At 43.5% G+C, this 21,292-nt stretch overlaps 1 protein-coding gene across 1 annotated transcript in view; it reads right to left on the bottom strand.

Moving 5' to 3' along the window:
* Nucleotides 1-10,503: 10,503 nt before the first annotated feature.
* Nucleotides 10,504-21,292, bottom strand: part of PAFAH2 (platelet activating factor acetylhydrolase 2) — a 70,100-nt gene continuing 59,311 nt past the window's right edge. Inside the window, exons 8-10 of the mRNA XM_060784458.2 lie at nt 20,681-20,851; nt 19,282-19,430; nt 10,504-15,127 (exon numbers count right to left, since the gene is read on the bottom strand). Coding sequence (XP_060640441.2) covers nt 15,033-15,127; nt 19,282-19,430; nt 20,681-20,851 — 415 coding nt within the window. The 3' untranslated portion in view covers nt 10,504-15,032. The remainder of the gene's footprint in view (nt 15,128-19,281; nt 19,431-20,680; nt 20,852-21,292) is intronic.

Raw genomic sequence — 21,292 nt, 5'->3', positions numbered from 1 at the left:
CACAAATACTCTATATGCCCAAATATGAACACAAATTGAATTTGGGGAAAATAGACCTTGGCATTTGGGAGTTGTAGTTACTGGGATTTATAGTTTACCTACAATCAAACTCCACCAACAATAGAATTAGGCCAAACCTCCCACACAGAACCCCCATGGCCAACAGAAAATACTATGTTTTCTGGTGGTCTTTCATGACCCTTCTGACACCCCCTCACAACCCCCTCCCAGGGATCCCGACCTCCAGGTTGAAAAATGCTGCCTTAAGAACATCTGGTCCAACTCCCTTCACCAGGTTAAGAAAACTTAATCAAAGTCCTCCTGACAGAGCCATCCAGCCATAGATATAGATAGATAATATATATGATTCATACACAGAGAGAGATATGTATATGTATATTTTTCTAAAGGAGAGGAGATAGGGGCCCGGAGAGGAGAGAGTGTGTTCCATAGTCAGAGGCCCACCACCGAGAGGGCCCTGTCTCTTGTCCCAGCCAATCACACTTACGAGTGTGGCAGGACAGAGACCAGGGACTCCCCTGACGATCTTAAGATCTGAGGTGGATCATAGAGGGAGATAATTCGGACAAGTAAACTGGGCCAGAAATACAACTCCAAAATTCAAGGTCAATGCTCGCCAAACCCTTACAGTGTTTTCTGTTGGTCATGGGACTTCTGTGTGTCAAGTTTAGTTCAATTCCATCATTGATAGAGTTCAGAACGCACTTTGGTTGTAGATTAACTATAAATCCCAGCAACTACAACTCCCAAATGACAATGTTAAGGGGGGGAAAATCCTCAACACGTTACCTATTGGTTGGGATGAAGTCCTATCTCTTTAAAAATGCCCTTCCATAGAAGTGAAGGAAATGGTTGATTAAATCAAAAGGAAAGTATTTCTAGATATACTTCTATATGATAGGGACCCAGGTCAATTGCATCATGGGAAGCCCGAGCATGGATGCACTTGTGCTTTCCAAAGCATCGGTTAATCTTATTTTCAGTCTAATTCACTCTCTGGCACCAAATGCTCTCTGCATGCATTGAAGCCCAGGCGCAGATGTTGATGGGGCAGCAGACCCTCCATCTGTTACTCCCACTCTCTAGAGCATTTTTCTCCACTTAGAGGACTGGTGTGTGGTCCGTTGCCTGCCTTGTGCTCAGGTACAGCAGACTGTGTGGAGTCCTGATGTTGTAGATCCTGAACATGGCTGCAGGGGGGTGCCTCTTCTACATCAGATACCTGTGGGAGTTGCATAAGATCCTTGATCATTCTTGGAGGCGCAGAGGAGAGTGAATGCAGGCGGTGACGACAAGCAGCGCTCTCTTTCAGCTTCTGCCTTTCCACCCCCAAAAGATCGCAAAGAGAGGCTTAGTGTTGTACCCCGAAGCAGGAACACATCTGTTCTCAAACACAACATCAGTACAGTAAAATCAGGAAGCAGTTTATTGAAGGATATATGTAAGAAAAGCAGTAAAAATGATAGAAACAATATAGTCCAAAACAGTATAACAGATAGTCCATGAAATTCAAGGTAAAAACACAAGATCCAAGGATGCAAAATCCAGAACAAAACAGCATGGAGATCCAATACACAGAACACGAACCTGGCAAAATTTGAAACGTGAAACAAGAAATCCACTTGGAAACAAGACGGTCACGAAAGTCCAACATTGACCAGACTAAGCTAGCATCCTTTCCCCATCTCATGAAACAAAAGCTTTTTCTGTCTCATGAAACGAAAGGAAAACATTCCGTTTGCCTTTACAACCAGATGAGGATTTTTTCCCTCTCTTTTCTGATAGACAGGCTGACCTTCGGTGAGCTTGGGAACTTTCTCTTAGTTTACAAAAGTCTTTCAATCATTAACTTCTGCACCTGACGAATAATCTATCTATCTATCTATCTATCTATCTATCTATCTATCTATCTATTCGCAGTATTTATATTCCACCTTTCTCACCCCACAAGGGACTCAGGGCGGATTACAATGTACATATACATGGCAAACATTCAATGCCATAGACACATAACATATATGGACAGACACACAGAGGCTATTTAACATTCCAGCTTAATGAAGGTATTCTGGCCACCAGGGGAGCTGTTGCTTCCATCCATTTGTGACACTGATGGAGTACGTCATCATTTTTTGCATGCTTGCTGGAAGTTTTTACGACGTCCTAAATTAGCCTCCCCACATAAGCGATACCTAAATTTCCTACTTGACAGATACAACTGTTTTTCAGGCTGCAAAGGTCGACAGCAAGCTACACAAATTGGTCGGAAGCTCACTCCGACCCGGGCTGGCTTCGAACTCATGACCTTTTGGTCAGAAGTGATCTTAATGCAGCTGACTCCCAGCCAGCTGCGCCACAGTCCTGGTGCAAGTCCTCAGAATACAGTTCCTCAGAGAAAGGCTGCTGTGGGCCCCTTTCAGGAATCTGACCTTGAGAATCCAGCATAAGTGGTACATAAATCTCCTACTTGACAGGTGCAACTGTCTTTTGGGCTGCAAAGGTCGATAGCAAGCTACACAAATTGGTCGGAAGCTCACTCTGACTCGGACTGGCTTCGAACTCATGACCTTTTGGTCAGTAGTGATCTTAATGCAGCTGACTCCCAGCCAGCTGCTCCACAGTCCCGGTGCAAGTCCTCAGAAGACAGTTCCTCAGAGAAAGGCTGCTGTGGGCCCCTTTCAGGAATTTGACCTTGAGAATCTACAGGAGAAGCACTCCGTTCATGAGAAACCTTGGGCCTTTCAGCAAGGCCATGACTTGACAACTCAGGCCCAGGAAAACCATCATCCCCATTGACATCAGACCCAACCACAGGCCATCACTGCTGGCATATCACAGCCAGACTTTCCTTCACCCAAACAAAACTGGATTCTTAGCATTGGAGGAGAATGGCTTCTGTTGAGGTTTTATTGCCATCCTGCCCTGAGCTTGGAAATGTCATCTGTTTGGACGACAGCTCATGGGATCTCCCAGCTACCCTGGGCACTAGATCTCCTGCATGTAATGTTTACAAAGGGATGCTAGTAATGTTCTCATTGCTTCTTGCTCTTTCTCCCTTCAAAAAGTAAAAGAAAGAGCGGCTTGATGGTGTTTTCCAAATGGCAATGCTAAGATCTCCCTGCTTGCGAGCAACTGCTTTGAATGCAAAAAACTACTGGCATGACCTAAATATCAACTAATTCTCCAGCGATGGGGGCCCTTTTTGGATGCAGCAATTGTCCCACCGCAGAGAGAACACCCCTCTGTGATAAACCAACATGCAGATGATAAGGACACAGCAAAATATGTAGCAAATGCGCATATGTCTATTTTTAGGTATGCGCAGGGAGAATTCTGGATTCTACAGCTAAGGAAATATTGGTTTCATAATCAAGGTGGGGCACATTCCGTTTTGCCATTTATTATTGACTGTCATTAAGCAATTTATGACTCCTTCAGAAAGAGCAAGTGTGTTGGGAGATTGTAGTATCTTTTACTCTACGACAGTTTTTCTCAACCTTCCTAATGCTGCAACCCCTTACTACAGTTCCTCAATGTTGTGGTGACCCCCCAACCATAACATTATTTTTGTTGCTACTTCATAACTGTCATTTTGCTACTGTTATGAATCGTCATATAAATACCTGATATGCAGGATGTATTTTCATTCACTGGACCAAATTTGTCATTTGTGAGTTGTAGTTGCTGGGATTTGTAGTTCACCTACAATCAAAGAGCATTCTGAACTCCATCAACTATGGAATTGAACCAAACTTACCACACAGAACTCCCACGACCAACAGAAAATACAGGAATGATTTGATGGGCATTGATCTTGAGTTTTGGAGTTGTAGTTCACCTACATCCAGAGAGCACTGTGGACTCAAATAATGATGGCTCTGGACCAAACTTGTCATGAATACTTAAAATGGCAAATGTGAACACTGTTGGAGTTTGGGGGAAATAGACCTTGACGTTTGGGAGCTGTGGTTGCTGGGATTTATAGTTCACCAACAATCAAAGAGGATTCTGAACCCCACCAACGATAGAATTGGGTCAAACTTCCCACACAGCACCCCAATGCCTTGAAAAGACTTGCTGACATGAGCCTCCCTCCAACCACACATGTTCTCCCTCGCCCACACATGCGCACCATGCTGCAATGCACCGAGCATGCCTGCTCTCCCCTCCTTGCTTAGAGTCTCAGAAACAGCCCTCCCCTTGGCTGAGAGGCCTGCTGAGAGCCAGCCAATCACAGCGGAGCAGGGCTTTTGGTGGGAGGATTCGTCGTCTGTTTCCAAAAAGGAAGAGAAGGACAGGTGGAGAGATCTTCAGCCTTCTCTGCCAAAGGAGTCCCTAAGACCATCAGAAATATATGTTTTCTTAAGGTCTTTGGCGACCCCTCTGAAATCCCCTCGTGACCCCCTCCAGGGGTCCCAACTCCCAGGTTGAGAAACGCTGCTCTAGTCCTTGGTGCAATGGATTAAACCCTTGTGCTGACAGGACTGCTGATGGAAAGGTCAGCAGTTTGAATTCGGGGAGCAGGGTGAGCTCCCATCTGTTAGCTCCAGCTTCCCATGCAGGGACATGAGAGAAGCCTCCCACAAGGATGGTAAAACTTCTGGGCATCCCTTGGGCAACGTCCTTGCAGACAGGCATTTTTCTCACACTAGAAGCAACTTGCAGTTTCTCAAGTCGCTCCTGACACACACACAAAACCAAATCAAAACAAAACAAAAACTCTAGTCTTTGCTTTGTATAAGCTTTCTGTTGTCTGGAATGATTTACCGGAAACGTTTGGGATCAGCTGCAACATTTTACTCCTACCATCGGGTGAATTTCTTTTTAATGCTGAGACATATAGGAACAAGACGGTATCCCTCTTATCCTTCCCCTTTAAAACCTTTTTTTAAAGTGGTACCATTGAAATGGTACATTGATACTCTAGGGCTAAACCATCCCTCCGCATTTGCTGGCTTAACTTGTGCGGATTTGATTCTTTGAGGATAATTTGTGCTTTTCCCATTTTGGTGGGGATCTTGCACCCCTAAACCTCGCACATTTGGATGACTCACTGTGCCTTCTACAAAACAGAAGCCAATTTGCCTTTCAAATGATGCAACCAGCTCCCAAAACATGCCCCAGTTTGGAAGTCTTTAGAAAAGCTGCAGATCCAAGACGCTGCTGATAGACACGAACAACTGGCAAATCCTGGTAAAACAGTATGTAAGAACTCCTAACTTTAAACTACGTAATATGGGATAAACCATAGAAAGATGTTTTCAAAAAAGGAAGAGAACAGGAGCGTTCTTTATATTAGTCCATCATTTCTCAACCTAGGGGCACGAGGGGGTGTCAGATGGGTCACCAAAGACCATCAGAAAATACAGTATTTTCTGTTGGTCATGGGGGTTCTGTGTGGGAAGTCTGGCCTAATTCTATTATTGGCGGGGTTCAGAATGCTGTTTGATTGTGGGTGAACTATAAATCCCAGCAACTACAATGCCCAAATGTCAACGTCTATTTCCCCAAAGTCCACCAGTGTTCACATTTAGGCATATTGAGTATTCGTGCCAAGTTTGGTCCAGATCTATCATTGTTTGAGTCCACAGCGCTCTCTGGATGTAGGTGAACTAGAACTCCAAAATTCACGATCAATGCCCACCAAACTCTTCCACTATTTTCTGTTGGTCATGGGAGTTCTGTGTGCCAAGTTTGGTCCAATTCTATCGTTGGTGGAGTTCAGAAAGAAAGATTGTAGGTGAACTATAAATTCCAGCAACTACAACTCCCAAATGACAAAATAAATCAATTACCCCCCCCCCAACCTTACCTGTATTCAGATTTGGGCGTATTGGGTATTTGTGCCAAATTTGGTCCAGTGAATCAAAATACATCCTGCGTATCAGATATTTACATTACGATTCCTAACAGTAGCAACATTACAGTCATGAAGTAGCAACGAAAATAATTTTGTGATTGGGGATCATCACAACACAAGGAACTGTATTAAGGGGTTAGGAAGTTTGAGAACCACTGTGTTAGGATGATTGTTTTGGATCAAGAAATAGTTTTCATTTTATAAACTACTAGCTTGGGTATCCAGTGTTGCCTGGATTATTTGAAAAAGTATTTTTATTGTAAAAATGCATAAGGTTGCGGATGAACTACAACTCACATCATGCCAGGTTAACCACATAAAACTCCATCAGTACTTCACGTTGGTTATGTAAGGCAAGTTTGCTCTAGATGCATCATTGGTGGGGTTCAGTGTGCACTCTGACTGCAAGGTAAACTACAGCTCCCAAATGTCAAAGTCTATTTCCCCAAAGTCCACCAGTGTTTACATTTAGGCATATTGAGTATTCGTGCCAAGTTTGGTCCAGATCTATCATTGTTTGAGTCCACAGTGCTCTCTGGATGTAGGTGAACTAGAACTCCCAAACTCAATGTCAATGCCCATCAAACTCTTCCACTATTTTCTGTTGGTCATGGGAGTTCTGTGTGCCAAGTTTGGGTCAATTTCATCATTGGTGGAGTTAGGAATGCTCTTTGATTGCAGGTTAACTATAAATCCCAGCAACTACAACTCCCAAATGACATAATCAATACCCTCCCCCAACCCTAGGTAAAGGTAAAGGTAGCCCCCTGACATTAAGTCCAGTCATGTCTGACTCTGGGGTGTGGTGCTCATCTCCATTTCTAAGCCGAAGAGCCAGCGTTGTCCGTAGACACCTCCAAGGTCATGTGGCCGGCATGACTGCATGGAACGCTGTTACCTTCCCGCTGGAGCGGTACCTATTGATCTACTCACATTTGCATGTTTTCGAACTGCTAGGTTGGCAGAAGCTAGGGCTGACAGCGGAAGCTCACACCGCTCCCCGGAATCGAACCTGCGACCTTTCAATAATCAAGCTCAGCAGCTCAGCGCTTTAACCCACTGCGCCACCGGGGGCACACTACACGCCAACCCTACCAGTATTCAAATTTGAGCGTATTGGGTATTTGTGCCAAATTTGGTCCAGTGAATGCAAATGCATCCTGCATATCAGATATTTACATTATGATTCATAACTAAATTATAGTTATGAAGTATCAACAAAAATAATGTTATCATTGGGGGTCACCACAACATGAGGAACTGGATTAAGAGGTCGCGGCATTAGGAAGGCTGAGAAACACTGCATTAGTCCCTTTACAACTGAGCCCAATTAAAGCACTGGAGACAATTTGAAAAAGAATTAAACCGCATCCACGCGCCATCTGAAAGGTTAGTGTCGCAAGAAAGAGCTGCAGGGCACCTCCGATTTGTAAACGCCTGCCTTCCACTCTGGTGCTGCTACAAGGAGTTCAGAGGCTTTCACTTCTGATTTAGATTAACTGCCTGCAAGAACACTGCGATTTACTTAATGTAATGCTACTCAAAAGTGGTGGCGAGTTTCCTCGAAAGTATACAATCGTAGCGCGGCACAAAGAAGGTACTACTAACCTTTGGCATAAAGGGAAAAACGAACAACCATGTCAGACAGCTTGAGAAGCACTGGTTTAAAACACAATGTCAGACACTGTTTGGTCCCACATCGATGGATGGATGGATTCATTCTGAATTGTAGTCTTTTGCTTTCAAAAGGTTGAATATCTTTTATGTATAGAAAAGTCATACAGTGTGTATGTTTGCTTGTTGGCTTCTATATGGCTTGATAGATCCAGTCCAAACTTATCCATGTAATAATAATATTATATTTATATTCCATGGAGTCCCTGGTGGCGCAATGGGTCAAACCCTTGTGCAGGCAGAACTAAAGACCGACAGGTCGCAGGTTTGAATCTGGGGAGAGGAGGATGAGCTCCCTCTATCAGCTCCAGCTCCTCATGCAGGGACATGAGAGAAGCCTCCCACAAGGTTGATAAAAACATCAAATCATCCAGGCGTCCCCTGGGCAACATCCTTGCAGATGGCCAATTCTCTCACACCAGAAGCGACAGGTCGCAGGTTCGAATCTGGGGAGAGGCGGATGAGCTCCCTCTATCAGCTCCAGCTCCTCATGCAGGGACATGAGAGAAGCCTCCCACAAGGAAGATAAAAACATCAAAGCATCCAGGCATCCCCTGGGCAACGTCCTTGCAGACGGCCAATTCTCTCACACCAGAAGTGACAGGTCGCAGGTTCGAATCTGGGGAGAGGCGGATGAGCTCCCTCTGTCAGCTCTAGCTCCCCATGCGGGGACATGATGGAAGCTGCCCAAAAGGATGGTAAAAATCAACATCCAGGCGTTCCCTGGGCAATGTCCTTGCAGACAGCCAATTCTCTCACACGAGACGCAACTTTCTAAGTTGCTCCTGAAACAAAAAAAAAAATCCTCCCTTTCTCCCCGAGGGGACTCAGGGCGGATTATAGTGCATATATTCGGTAAGCAATCTATGTCATTATACAATTAACAAAGACAGACAGAACATAAACAGAGGTAAAGGTTTCCCATCTTTTTTCCATGTCTGGCATCTGGAGGGTGTGCTTGACTCTAGCCACAGTGTGTGTGTGTGTGTGTGCTGTCGGTCCATCTTCCATGCTGAGAAGCTTTGTTGTCCTTAGATGCTCTCCAGATCGAATCGCCGGCATGTCCACATGGGCAACTTTTATTACCTCCCTACCAAAGCGGTACCTATTTATCTACTCACATTGCTGTTTTCGAACTGCTAGATGAGCAGAAGCTGGGCTGACAGTGGGAACTCACTCCAACTCGGGCTTGACCGGTCAACCTTTTGATCAGCAAGATTTTCTGCACCTGGCAGTTTAAACCACTGTGCTAAAAGCCGGCCCTTCATTATGCAACTTAAAATAATGTATTGAACTAAAAGAAACACCCTTTACACTGTCTGTCAATAAAATAGATTCAGCACCTTGAACAGGTTCTGTAAGATATGGAGTAAAACCTGGAATGAATTTACTGCTCCATCAACATGGGAGCCAATACTCCAGAAGACTGGAGCAGAATTCAAAATGATCTGAACAGATTAGAGAGATGATGGGCCAAAACCAACAAAATGAAGTTCAACAGGGACAAACGCAAGATACTCCACGTAGGCAGAAAAACTGAAAGGAACAGATACAGAATGGGGGACGCGTGGCTCGAGAGCAGTCTGTGTGAAAAAGATCTTTGAGGTCTCGTAGGGAGGAAAGTGAACATGAGCCAACGATGTCATGCGGCAGCTTAACAAGCCAATGAGATTTTGGCCTGGATAAATAGGAGCATAGTGTCTAGATCCAGGAACGTCAGACCACACCTGGACCAGGCCGCTCTGAGTCCCCCTTGTGGGGAGAAGGGCAGGATAGAAATATACAAAATAATTAGAACACTAGGTTCTTGTAGGTTTTTTTCGGGCTATAGGGCCATGTTCTAGAGGCATTTCTCCTGACGTTTCGCCTGCATCTATGGCAAGCATCCTCAGAGGTAGTGAGGTCTGTTGGAAACAGGAAAATGGGTTTATATATCTGTGGAATGGCTGGGGTGGGGCAAAGAGCTCTCTACTGAAGCTAGGTGTGAATGTTTCACCAAAACATGTTTCACCACCAAACGCAGCGCCCAGACACGAATCAAGGAACATGAAAGGCACTGCAGACTACTTCAACCAGAGAAGTCAGCCATAGCAGAGCACCTGATGAACCAACCTGGACACAGCATATTATTTGAGAACACAGAAATGCTGGACCACTCCAACAACCACCATGTCAGACTACACAGAGAAGCCATTGAAATCCACAAGCATGTGGACAATTTCAACAGAAAGGAGGAGACCATGAAAATGAACAAAATCTGGCTACCAGGATTAAAAAACTCTAAAATTACAACAGCAAACCAGCAGAGAGGAAACAACCAGGCACATCTTAACACCTCTCAACAGAACATTTTCCCAGGCTCAGCCAGGCCTTCAAATGCTAATGAAGGTGGTCAGCTGAAACATTCACACCTAGCTTCAGCAGAGAGCTCTTTGCCCCACCCCAGTCATTCCACAGATATATAAACCCATTTTCCTATTTCCAACAGACCTCACTACCTCTGAGGATGCTTGCCATAGATGCAGGCGAAACGTCAGGAGAAATGCCTCTAGAACATGGCCCTATAGCCCGAAAAAACCTACAAGAACCTAGTGATTCCAGCCATGAAAGCCTTCGATAATTATAACACTGTGTCCAATTTTGGACACCACAATTGAAAGGAGATGTTGGCAAGCTGGAATATGTCCAGAGGTGGGTGACCAAAATGATCAAGGGTCTGGAGGACAAGCCCTATGAGGTTGTGCCTGCGAATCTATGTCGATTGGGGCAGGGGATCACTAGTCCAACTGCAACCTCTTCATTCTCCCTCCAACCCATTTTTTCCCAGCTATTCACCTACAAAACCTTCCAAAATCCCATGTTTACATTTTAATCAGATGTGATGGAGAGAAATGGCTCTTCAAGCACTAATTCCTTTCATGGTTGAAATAAAAGAGGCCGGCAGAAAATGCAAAAAGTATAGTATAATCGTGTTACACAAAACAGCAATTTCTAATGAAAATAGCACTCTATTCATTAAAAAAATCAACACAAGCATTCATTTTGAGGGACACAAATCATCACAACAGCAGCATTTGAGAGATATTCACATGTTTGTTGAGGGTTATGCACTTGACTGAGATGGAAAAAGGGCTCAAGTGGCAGCAAAGTACAGCCTGACGAGACCTGTACAAATATGCTACCCATCCCTCTTCCACCCACACAAGGAGGAATATGGCTATCAAAATGCTTGGAGAAGAAATGTGGTTGTTATTTCATGCACTACAAGCGTGAGCATTACTCCTAAGTTCCGGTGGCTTTGGGTATGAGATGTTCCAGTATCCCCAGTCAGTGTTCTGCCTGGGGATACTGGGAGTTATGTTCCCCAAGAGCCTGCTTCCCTGGTACTAGGCAGGAGACCCAAACCAGGTCTTTTCATTCAGACCTCTGAATGCTTTTAGGGCTAACAGCAAGACATTTCTTCTGTATTGTGCATCCTTTTATTTCAACCACAAACTATGTGGTAAAGAGCACTTTTTTCCAAAAAGCTGCACAACTGCAACCTATGTTCATTCATCCAGAATGAAGGAGGAGAGTGATGAGCTCACAAGGCACAATACTAAGGTGCATTTGAACCCCCCAGAGAGGGTTTCTGTTAAGTGCTTTCAAATTGTTCCAACTTAGTAGCAATCCTATTCTAGAATTTCCTTGGCAAGGATCATTCAGAGGAGCTTTGTCTTGCCTTCCTCTGAGGCTCAGGTAAGTGCAGTTCAAGTTGCAGTTGCTCCCCATGCCCTCTTTGCCATTAATAATATCCCAAAAGCACATTTGGTCCATGCTGGATATACAAGAGGTAGTAGGCATGTGCGATCCAAAAAAAAAAAAAAAAAAGACTCTAAAGTGTGTTCAAAAGTAGGGGGTGCTGGCATTTCGTTTCTCAAGTCCTTTCTGAATTTTTGGGGTAAACATTTCAAAACTTTACGAAACTTAATAAGCACTTTGTTAATGGCACTTGCAAAAGTGCAATAGAGAAAACATCACTGGCTGTGGGCAAATTCAGGGGCTTTTCTTTCTCTCATTGTTTGAGATATCCCTGTGAAACTTGTTATAGTGGTAGAACACATTTACCACTGTTAGCACACCAAATTTCAGGACATTTGACTTATCCATGAATTTTTGGTGAATTTTTAAAGTCTTTAAAAACAACATTAAAAAAACTACAAGAACTAGCTCCTTGAATTTTCTATTCCAATGACACAAGCTAACAGGATCATCCCTTCAAATTTCAGAAATACGAATACATCTACTGATTTATGGGATTTTAAAAAAAGTTTTCAGAAAAACTAATTGTTTAAGGGGAGGGATAATTTTCTCTCTCCTGACTGGCACATTTTCTTCCTGAGACATACTGGGAAAAGTATGGTAGTTTGCCATTTGGTTCCCTGCTTGCCAAACCATGTAATGCAACTATAAATTTCAGGGGCTCTTATCTCTCTCATTTTTAAAGCTATTGCGATGAAACTTGCTACAGTGGTAGAACACATTTACCACTGTTAGCCCATCAAATTTCAGAATGTTTGACTTATTCGTGGATTTTTTGGTGATTTTTAAAGGTTTTTAAAAACATCTTTTGAAAAAACTACAAGACCGATCTCCTTGATGTTTCTATCCAATGACACAAGATAACAGGGGATCACCCCCCCCCCCACCTCCAATTTTCAGAAATATGAATATATCTACCGATTTAAGGAATTCTTTAAAAGTTTTCCAAAAAACTAAGGGAAGGGATAATTTTCTCTCTTCTCTCCTGATTGGTGCATTCTCCTTCTGAGGCATACTGGGTAATGTAGTTTATGGCAGGGCCTTTTGCAATCTCTACCATTGGGGGCCTGGTCTTCCCAAATACAGTTAAGATGGCTGTGATTAGCCATGTTCATACTTCCTCCCTTATGGCAGCGTTGGTGGAAATGGGGCTAAAGATTTTAAAAGCAGCTTTACCAAAGTTGCTTAATGGTTATAGTGAAAATTAAACTGACCTTGGGAGACAACCGAATGTTACAGAACATTTATGGGGAAAAAATTGTGATTTAAATTCTAAATAATTCCCTCACCTTTCTTGTATGTCTTGAAACTCGCCTTCATATGTTCAAATTCAACTAAACAGATACAAGTTCTGATCTAATCTGAAATTTTGCACAAGCCTAAAAAGTAGTCTCCATTGCAGGAGATTGCACTATGTGGTTGTGTGCATGTCCACAAACATCTTGGGGTCATGAGACGAAGGAGAATGAAAGAAGACAAGAACATCTCGAAGAAAGTTATAAAAGTTGTAAAAAAAGCCAAAGATGGGGAATTTTTTATAGAACAGTGACCATTTGGGGCCTTTTCACACGAAACACTGGCAAAGACGCAACATTCAGTGGGAAATTTAATCTGCTTTCCCCTGCAATCACTTCACATCTCTCTCTCTTTAAACCTAACCTTTTGGCTTGTCAAAAATCTCCATGACTTGTATCAATTTGCACAATAGGTTTTACATTTTTCCCTGTCTCACTAGTGGGAATGTTTTGCATAGCTTTCCACCCATTTGAGGATATTTTGTTTATTTTGTATCAAAAGAATTGCATAAATTAGTATAAAGCTGATAAAAATAGAAGGAACGCAGGCGGCTAAATATCTTTTGACCAAAAACGGGCATTGTCTGTAGCCTCCAACAATACTTCCTTTGTACATGAGGCAGGACATGGTGGATAAGCATACAGATGCGGAGTTGTCTGTTCTGCTCCACAGTCGCACAAGGTCTGGGATTCGTTTAGGCAGTGCCATTTTGCCAGGTTGTCTTTTGATCTGCCCACTCCACTTCTGAGTCTGTTCAGGGACTTGCAAGTTGCCCATTCTTGGTTTGCCCCTCATGGGGGCCTTCCAATTGGGGTTTCCTGGTTTAGCTGCCCAGAGGGATACCCTTGCTATTGCTGGGGGGATGTCAAGAGGAGTGGTGGTTCTCATAAAGCTTTTCCTTGATTTGAGTCTACTGGGAGGAGGCTGGTAGCCATTTAATAGATGGCTTTCGCAGTGTTCAACCTTATTTCTCTCACATTTAGCAGCAACTTCCTGTTGCACATCGGAGGGGGGGGGGCAATGCCAGCTAGCTTGTAGAGTTTATCAACAAGTGTAGGTTTAAGACATCCTGTGATTATTCTGCATGCTTCATTCAATGCTATGTTCACCTGCTTTGCATGGGCAGACCTATGCCAAACAGGGCAGGAATACTCAGCAGTTGAGTAAGACAAGGCCAGGGTCGATGTTCTTACAAATTTTGGGTCTGCACCCCATGTACTGCCAGTAAGTTTCCGCAGGATGTTATTGCGTGCAACTACTTTGTGCTTGGTGTTCAAGCAGTGTTTTCTATATGCTAGTGTTCGATCTAAGGTGACACCGAGATATTTAGGATGGATACAATATTCAAGCTCTTGACCTTCCCAGGTGGCTTTCAATTTCCTGTTGGCTTCATGGTTGCGTAGCTGGAAAGCACACACGTGTGTCTTGGCAGGGTTAGGCTTCAGCTGGTTATCTTTGCAGTAGCTGGAGAGATCTTTCAAGGCAATAGTAAGTTGGATTTCAACTGTTTCAAAGTCTTTTGCTTGTGTTGTTAGGCCAAGGTCATCAGCACATATAAAGCTCTTTGTGAGTGGTGGTTGTGAAGGCAAATGAAGGTGGGGCGGGGAGGGTCTTGTCCAGGAATTGACCAAATTCAGCCCTCCAGATATGGACTTCAATTCAGAAAAAACAGAGGTGTTTGCCATCAAGGGTCCTCCTCTGAGGATGGAGGTGTGTCAACCAGTTATTGTGTGCAGCTACTTTGTGCTTGGTGTTCAAGCAGTGCTTCCTATATGCTAGTGTTCAATCTAAGGTGATACTGAGATGTTTTAAACCCATTTTGGGATGTATTTATAAGAATGCTTGGGGGTCTTTTTTCCTATATATACCTCTCTCAATTCCTTTCTAGTGAAGAGGTAAATAGATTGTTGCCTCTATGCAGTGTCTTGAGCCATGGAATGTACAACAGAGTAGACGTTTTAAAAATTGGCAAGAAGACAAAATTATGACATCTTCAACTTGTGTAACGCCAATAATTCAAAAAGGGGCCATGATTCCAGAGGCGGGAAGGCAAAGAAGCCAAAGGCTACCACAACAGACTTCTGGCCCTTTCCATTTTGGTGGGATCTTGTGCAAAATCGCTTGAGGACCATCCACTCCCCTGACACCACCAAGACCACAATCCTTATTGCAATTCCCCTAAATAATCTCAGAGAAGCAAACACAGCAGATCATAATAACTGGAGGAAGGATGACCCTGTTTAGGGAAGCATCTCAGCAACAAATCTCCCTGGAAGTGTGAGCCAGTACTGAGCCTGGACAGTGATTATATAAGTACAAGATGGTCATCTTGGGGGAACACAGTTGTCCAAAAGCACCGGCAGGAAGAGTATTTTTGTGTCTAGAGGCTGGACTTCTGCAGAGGACTATCTGGAACAATGCAATCACCGATGCCTTCTAGAAGAGGATCCCACTGGTCAAAATCTTCTTTCAGCTCTATGGGAAAAGGGGGAGAATTATTACATAAAATGTAACTGCTGGCAAGGTTCCATTATGAGCATTAATAGTAACAAGATGTCAGTTGGTCTTATCTTTGCAGAGAGAAAGGGGCATAATGGAAAAATAGCAATGAAGATTCGCTAGGAGATCTGCCAGAAATTGCCCAGCGCTCCATCTGTGGCCTCAGAAAGGGGAGACTCCTTGGAAGGAAAGGGTTCTTGTAAATAATGCCAGAGGTCTTCCTCAGGGAGAAACCTCTGACATTGTTCAACTATCTCAGACCACAAGTCTTCATTCTGGGCAAAGAAAATAACCATGCTTTGTGCCTTCCTTGCCAACTGCTCTGTTCTTCCCTGTTGGCCATGGGCTACCATTGACATTGACTGATTGGTACGGTTGTCCTGGGTTTCTTCTACATTGCCATATGAAATTCAGGTTATCTGCTTTGAACTGAATTATATAATAGTAGGTAAAGGTTTTCCCCTGACATTAGGTCCAGTTGTGTCCAACTCTGGGGGTTGGTGCTCATCTCCATTTCTAAGCCAAAGAGCCAGTGTTGTCCATAGACACCTCCAAGGTCATGTGGCCAGGATGACTGCATGGTGCACCATTACCTTCCTGCAGGAGTGTTACTTATTTATCTACTCACATTTGCATGTGTTCATATTGCTAGGTTGGCAGAAGCTGGGGCTAACAGCAGGAGCTCGCCCTGCTCCTCGGATTCGAACCTGCAATCTTTTGGTCAACAAGTTCAGCAGCTTAGCAGTTTAACCCACTGCGCCACTTGGATTCCATATAATAAATAAATAAATATGAGGTTTTAAAGACAGAACTGCAAAGACTGGCACAAGCCAGTCAAGGTGGTCCCACTGGGTGCAGTGCCTGCACTTAAAAGACCTTGGCCTGCACTTAAAAACATTCAGCACTGACAAAATTACCATTTGTCACCTGCAAAGGCCACCCTACTTGGACCTGAATGTATTATTCACCATTATTAAACCATAGGCTTTAATGGTTTTTATATATGTTTTATATTGTTATGTTGATTGTTTTAACTGCACTTTATGAATGCATGGCACTGAATTGTGCCAACTTGTAACCCGCCTTGAGTCGCTGTATGGTTGAGAAAGGCAGGCTATAAATATTGTAAATAAATAAACAAACAAATAAACAAACAAATAAATAAATACATCACATAGTCCTAGACACTTGGAAGTGTTCAATGTGTGATCACATACAAAAGCCACAATAGTGATCTTGTTTGCTGTGTACTAATCTTGTTATGTATCAAATAATAATAATACATCTTTATTTGTATCCTGCAACTTTCTTCCCAATGGGACTCGGGGCGGCTTACAGAAGCACACCAAGTGCAACACACAGACAGCAATACACAAGTATAAATACAATGACACAAGTACAATCAACAGTGAATAAAAATCCCATTGATAATATTATAAAATTATAAAATTCCTAAACCGCAGTAGAACCTGCAGGTAAGCCGAATATCCATATAAATAAAAAATCCTGGCTTCTACCAGCCAGCGGGAAACCTTTAGTGGGCGGAGTTCCTTAGCCCAGATTATTTAATGTCTGGAAATCTTCTGCTTTCTGAGGGCCACAGCAATGCATGGCTAGGTACAGCTAGTCTGTCATAACAATCAAAGTGCGGGAGAGTACTATTGATTCATCACGTTGACTATGGATTACTCAGGATCAAAGGCCTGTCTGAAAAGCCATGTTTTTAGACTCACCTGGAAGGCCTGAAGAGAGTGAGCTAATCTAATTTCTTTAGGGAGGGAATTCCAAAGCCAGGGAGCCACCATCAAGAAGGCCCTCTCTTTCGTTCCCACCAACCTTACTTGAGATGGTGGTGGGACCGAGAGAAGGGACTTTCCAGCAGATCTTAATACCCACCCCAGTTTGTAGAAGGATCATAGAATCATAGAAGAGAGTTGGAAGAGACCTCATGGGCCATCCAGTCCAACCCCCTGCCAAGAAGCAGGAATATTGCATTCAAATCACCCCTGACAAATGGCCATCCAGCCTCTGCTTAAAAGCTTCCAAAGAAGGAGCCTCCACCACACTCCGGAGCAGAGAGTTCCACTGCTGAACGGCTCTCACAGTCAGGAAGTTCTTCCTAATGTTCAGATGGAATCTCCTCTCTTGTAGTTTGAAGCCATTGTTCCACGTCCTAGTCTCCAAGGAAGCAGAAAACAAGCCTGCTCCCTCCTCCCTGAGGTCTCGTGGTCTCGAAGATGGGTTGAACCAAAAGCATATAAGACTTTATAGGCAATCACCTGCACTTTGAATTGGGCCCGGAAACTCATTGGGAGCCAGTGGAGTTGCTTTAAAAGCGGCATGGTATGCTCCCTAAAGCTCGCCCCAGTTAATAATCTGGCTGCCGCTCTTTGCATTAGCTGCAGATTCCGAGTCAGCTTCAAAGGCAGCCCCACGTAGAGTGCATTACTATAGTCCATTCTGGACATAGCTAAGGCATGGACCACCGTGGCCAAGTCAGGCTTTTCAAGGTACGGTCGCAGCTGGTGCACAAGTTTTATCTGTGTGAAGGCACTCCCAGCCACCCTGACACCTGAGCTTCAAGCATCAGTGCTAAATCCAGGAGGACCCCCAGACTGCGAACCTGTATCCTCAGGGGGAGTGTGATCCTATCAAGCACAGGCAGCCACTCTATACCCCGATTGACCTTGTCACTGACCAGGAGAACCTCTGTCTTGTCTTGATTAAGCCTCAACTTGTTGACCCTCATTCAATCCATCACAACTGCCAGGCACTGGTTTAGGATCCACGGAGCAGTCTAGATTCCAGTTCAAAGCAGATAATGTGGATTATCTGCTTTGATAATTTGGATAATATGGCAGTGCAGATCCAGTCCTGGATTGCCCCAATCTGAATTGCTCACTCTTTAGTTTGGAAGTTGACACTTATTTAAATTACATACTCTATCAATTTAGTCTTTGCATTGTCTGGATCTTGCTCTGGGAGCCTACTCTGTTGGAGAAAGGATTGGAGTTTCTTCTGCTCAGTCAAATACAGTTGGCCGTACACACTTGTGGTCTTCATGCCTAAAATTTATATAGTCCCTCTAGGATTCTCTAAGTCCTTCAGTACAACTGTATGGTAACGTTAATCAGAAGAGGATTGTACGGTTGTGTTGTATCTTATTTCTTTTGTTTTGTATCTTATTTCATTGTTTTTGAGCTTGGCCTCATGTTAGCTGCCCCGAGTCCCCATTGGGGAGATGGTGGTGGGGTAAAAACAAGTTGTTTTATTATTATTATTATTATTATTATTATTATTATTATGCTCAAGGATCTGGAGCAGAGGTTTCCAATCTGTGTGCCTCAATACATTAATGTGTTGGCTGCCATGTGTAGGTGTGTCGCATGAACGAAGTGAGAACCCTTTGAGGCTGTGTGAAAATAAGCAACAAATCAAATGTTTCAAGAATATATAAAAGTAAGGTTTTCATGAGATATGTTGTATCCTCATAGATTTCATTATTATAATGTATGTATGTGCCCATATTTCTCATAAGGGGTTGGTTTAACTTCTGGTTTGCGAGTGAAACTGAGGGTTTTTCCACACAGCCATATAATCCAGAATATCAAGGCAGATAATCCACAATATCTGCTTAGAACTGGAATATAAGAGTCCACACTGCCAGAGTCTACATATAAACCAGCTCAATGTGGATTTATACCGCTGTGTGTGGAGGGTCTATTATCCTTGATTCAAGGAACCAGACCTGCAGAGAGATGAGAGATTCTAAGGCTGAAAGTGTCCTTTCAATCATTCCTATTCCTCATAATGTCAACACTTGGGAATTTCCTAACTTTTATGTGGGGTTTCTCCCATTTGAAAAGGTTGAAATGTTTTTTTGGTCTCTATCTTTGTCCCTACCCAGCTCTGTGACCCAGCCTCCAAGAAATGACTTGAGATGGACTTTGGTGCTTGGGCTCAAAGACATTCTCCGCCTCTGCCCTGAAGCTGTCTTGAAGCTCCTATCACGATCTCCCTGGAAGGCTAGATATCAAGGCACCATTCAAGCATTTAATTGCAAACCCTGCTTTTGAACGATTCCACAAAGAAGGTCCCCCTCTTAAATGGTCCTGGAGCACGGGACTTACGGAGATGTTTCTGCAAGAAAGCAAGAGCGGCTTGGTTGGTAATTCGGAGGCCTTCATAAGGATCAATGGTGCCTCTTGTTTGGAAGAGCCTGTTCACCAGATTCCCTGCCAGGAAAGTGAAGTCGGTCTGACTCTGGTGGACGCTGCCCCTAGGAAGAAGACAGAAAAATTCAGGAGAGACAAAGAGCACCGCACCACACCAGGTTCCACATGGGCGCAACACAACACAAGCAACTTTTTGTTGAATTCCAGGGCCAGAGATGCAGGTGGCAAAAACAGAAGAACAGCCTGCTTCAGGGGAGCATGCTTGCTCCATCAATGTTTACCATTTACACAAATGATCAGCCACTGCCAGAAGGGACAGAGAGTTTCATCTATGCTGACGATTGTGCTATCACCACCCAAGCAGGGAGCTTTGAAATGGTTGAACAGAAGCTCTCTGAAGTTTGAGGTGCTCTTACTATTACAGGGAAAACTAGCTAATTCTTAATCCATCTAAAACCCAAATGTGTGCCTTTCATTTTAAGAAAAGACAAGCATCTCGAGCTCTGAGGATTACCTGGGAAGGAATTCCACTGGAGCATTGCAGCACACCAAAATACCTGGACTGTGCTCTGACTTACAAGAAGCACTACTTGACTATCAAACAAAACGTTGGTGCTGCAAATAATATCATACAAAAACTGACTGGCACAACCTGGGGATCACAACCAGACAAAGTGAAGACATCTGCCCTTGTGCTTGGCTACTGTGCTGCTGAATATGCATGCCCAGTGTGGAACACATCTCACCATGTTAAAACAGTGCCTTTTAATGAAACATGACACATTATCGCAGGATGTCTATGCATCACACCACCGGAGAAATTATACTGTTTAGCTGGTATTGCACCATCTGATATGCGCCGGGAAGTAGCAGTCAATAATGAAAGGACCAAGGCAGTGACATCTCTGGCCTGTTCCCTGTTCAGATATCAGCCAGCATGCCAACGGCTTGAATCAAGAAACAGCTTCCTAAGCTCAAGATAGATACTCACAGGAATGCCTCAGCAAGCAAGAGTCCAAAAGTGGCAGGTTAAAACCCAGAATCTCAATCAGTGGCTAATACTGAATGAGAGACTCCCCCCTGGACACACAGAAGGCCGGGCATTTTGAAAGGTGCTGAACAGACTGCGCTCTGGCACCACGAGATACAGAGCCAACCTTAAGAAATGGGGTCACAAAGTGGAGTCCACGACAAGCGAGTGTAGAGAAGAGCAAGGATAAGCTCTTCTCAAGAAGATCATATTTTACAAAAGGTTACGATCTCTAACAAGGTCATGCCTTTCCAAAAGATTCCTGGTTTTCCCAAAAGGTTATGAATATCCATTTTCCAAAAGTTCGAGTGAGCATAGACTTACAGTATTGTTATAATCTTGCTCTCGTTGCTGGTGGCACTGATCTTCTTCATTTTGGCCACACTTTCAGGAGTCTGGAAGGATTCTGTGTTGACAAAGAGGACCGGTTTGGTCACTTTGGGATACAGGGAGTTCTCCAAGGGGAACATCCAGGCATCAAGAGCAACAGCACACCTGCAGTAGGAGAAAGAAGAGGAGGGCAATGGGTACAGACTAGTCCAGGCATGCGCCAACTTGGGCCCTCCAGGTGTTTTGGACTTCAACTCCCACAATTCCTAACAGCTACAGGGATAGTTGTAAGAAATGGATGTCTACTGAAACACTGCACAGAATTAGTATATACTGTATAAACTCAAGTATAAGCCTAGTTTAGGCTGAAAAAGCTCCCCTCAGCTTATACTCGAGTCAAGGTTATTGATTATTTTACTCTATTGTTGTTGTTGTTGCATTTATAGGTTAGCTTTACTATTTTTATTATTATTATTATATTTATTATTTTACTCTATTTTTATTATTATTATATTTATTATTTTACTCTATTTTATTATTATTATATTTATTATTTTACTCTATTGTTATTGGAAGGATATGTAAACACATGTACATTGAAGAAGG

Source organism: Anolis sagrei, chromosome X (assembly GCF_037176765.1).
Source record: "Anolis sagrei isolate rAnoSag1 chromosome X, rAnoSag1.mat, whole genome shotgun sequence".
NCBI lineage: Eukaryota > Metazoa > Chordata > Lepidosauria > Squamata > Dactyloidae > Anolis > Anolis sagrei.
Note: the sequence above shows the minus strand (reverse complement) of the source record. Positions and strands in the feature narration are given on the sequence as shown.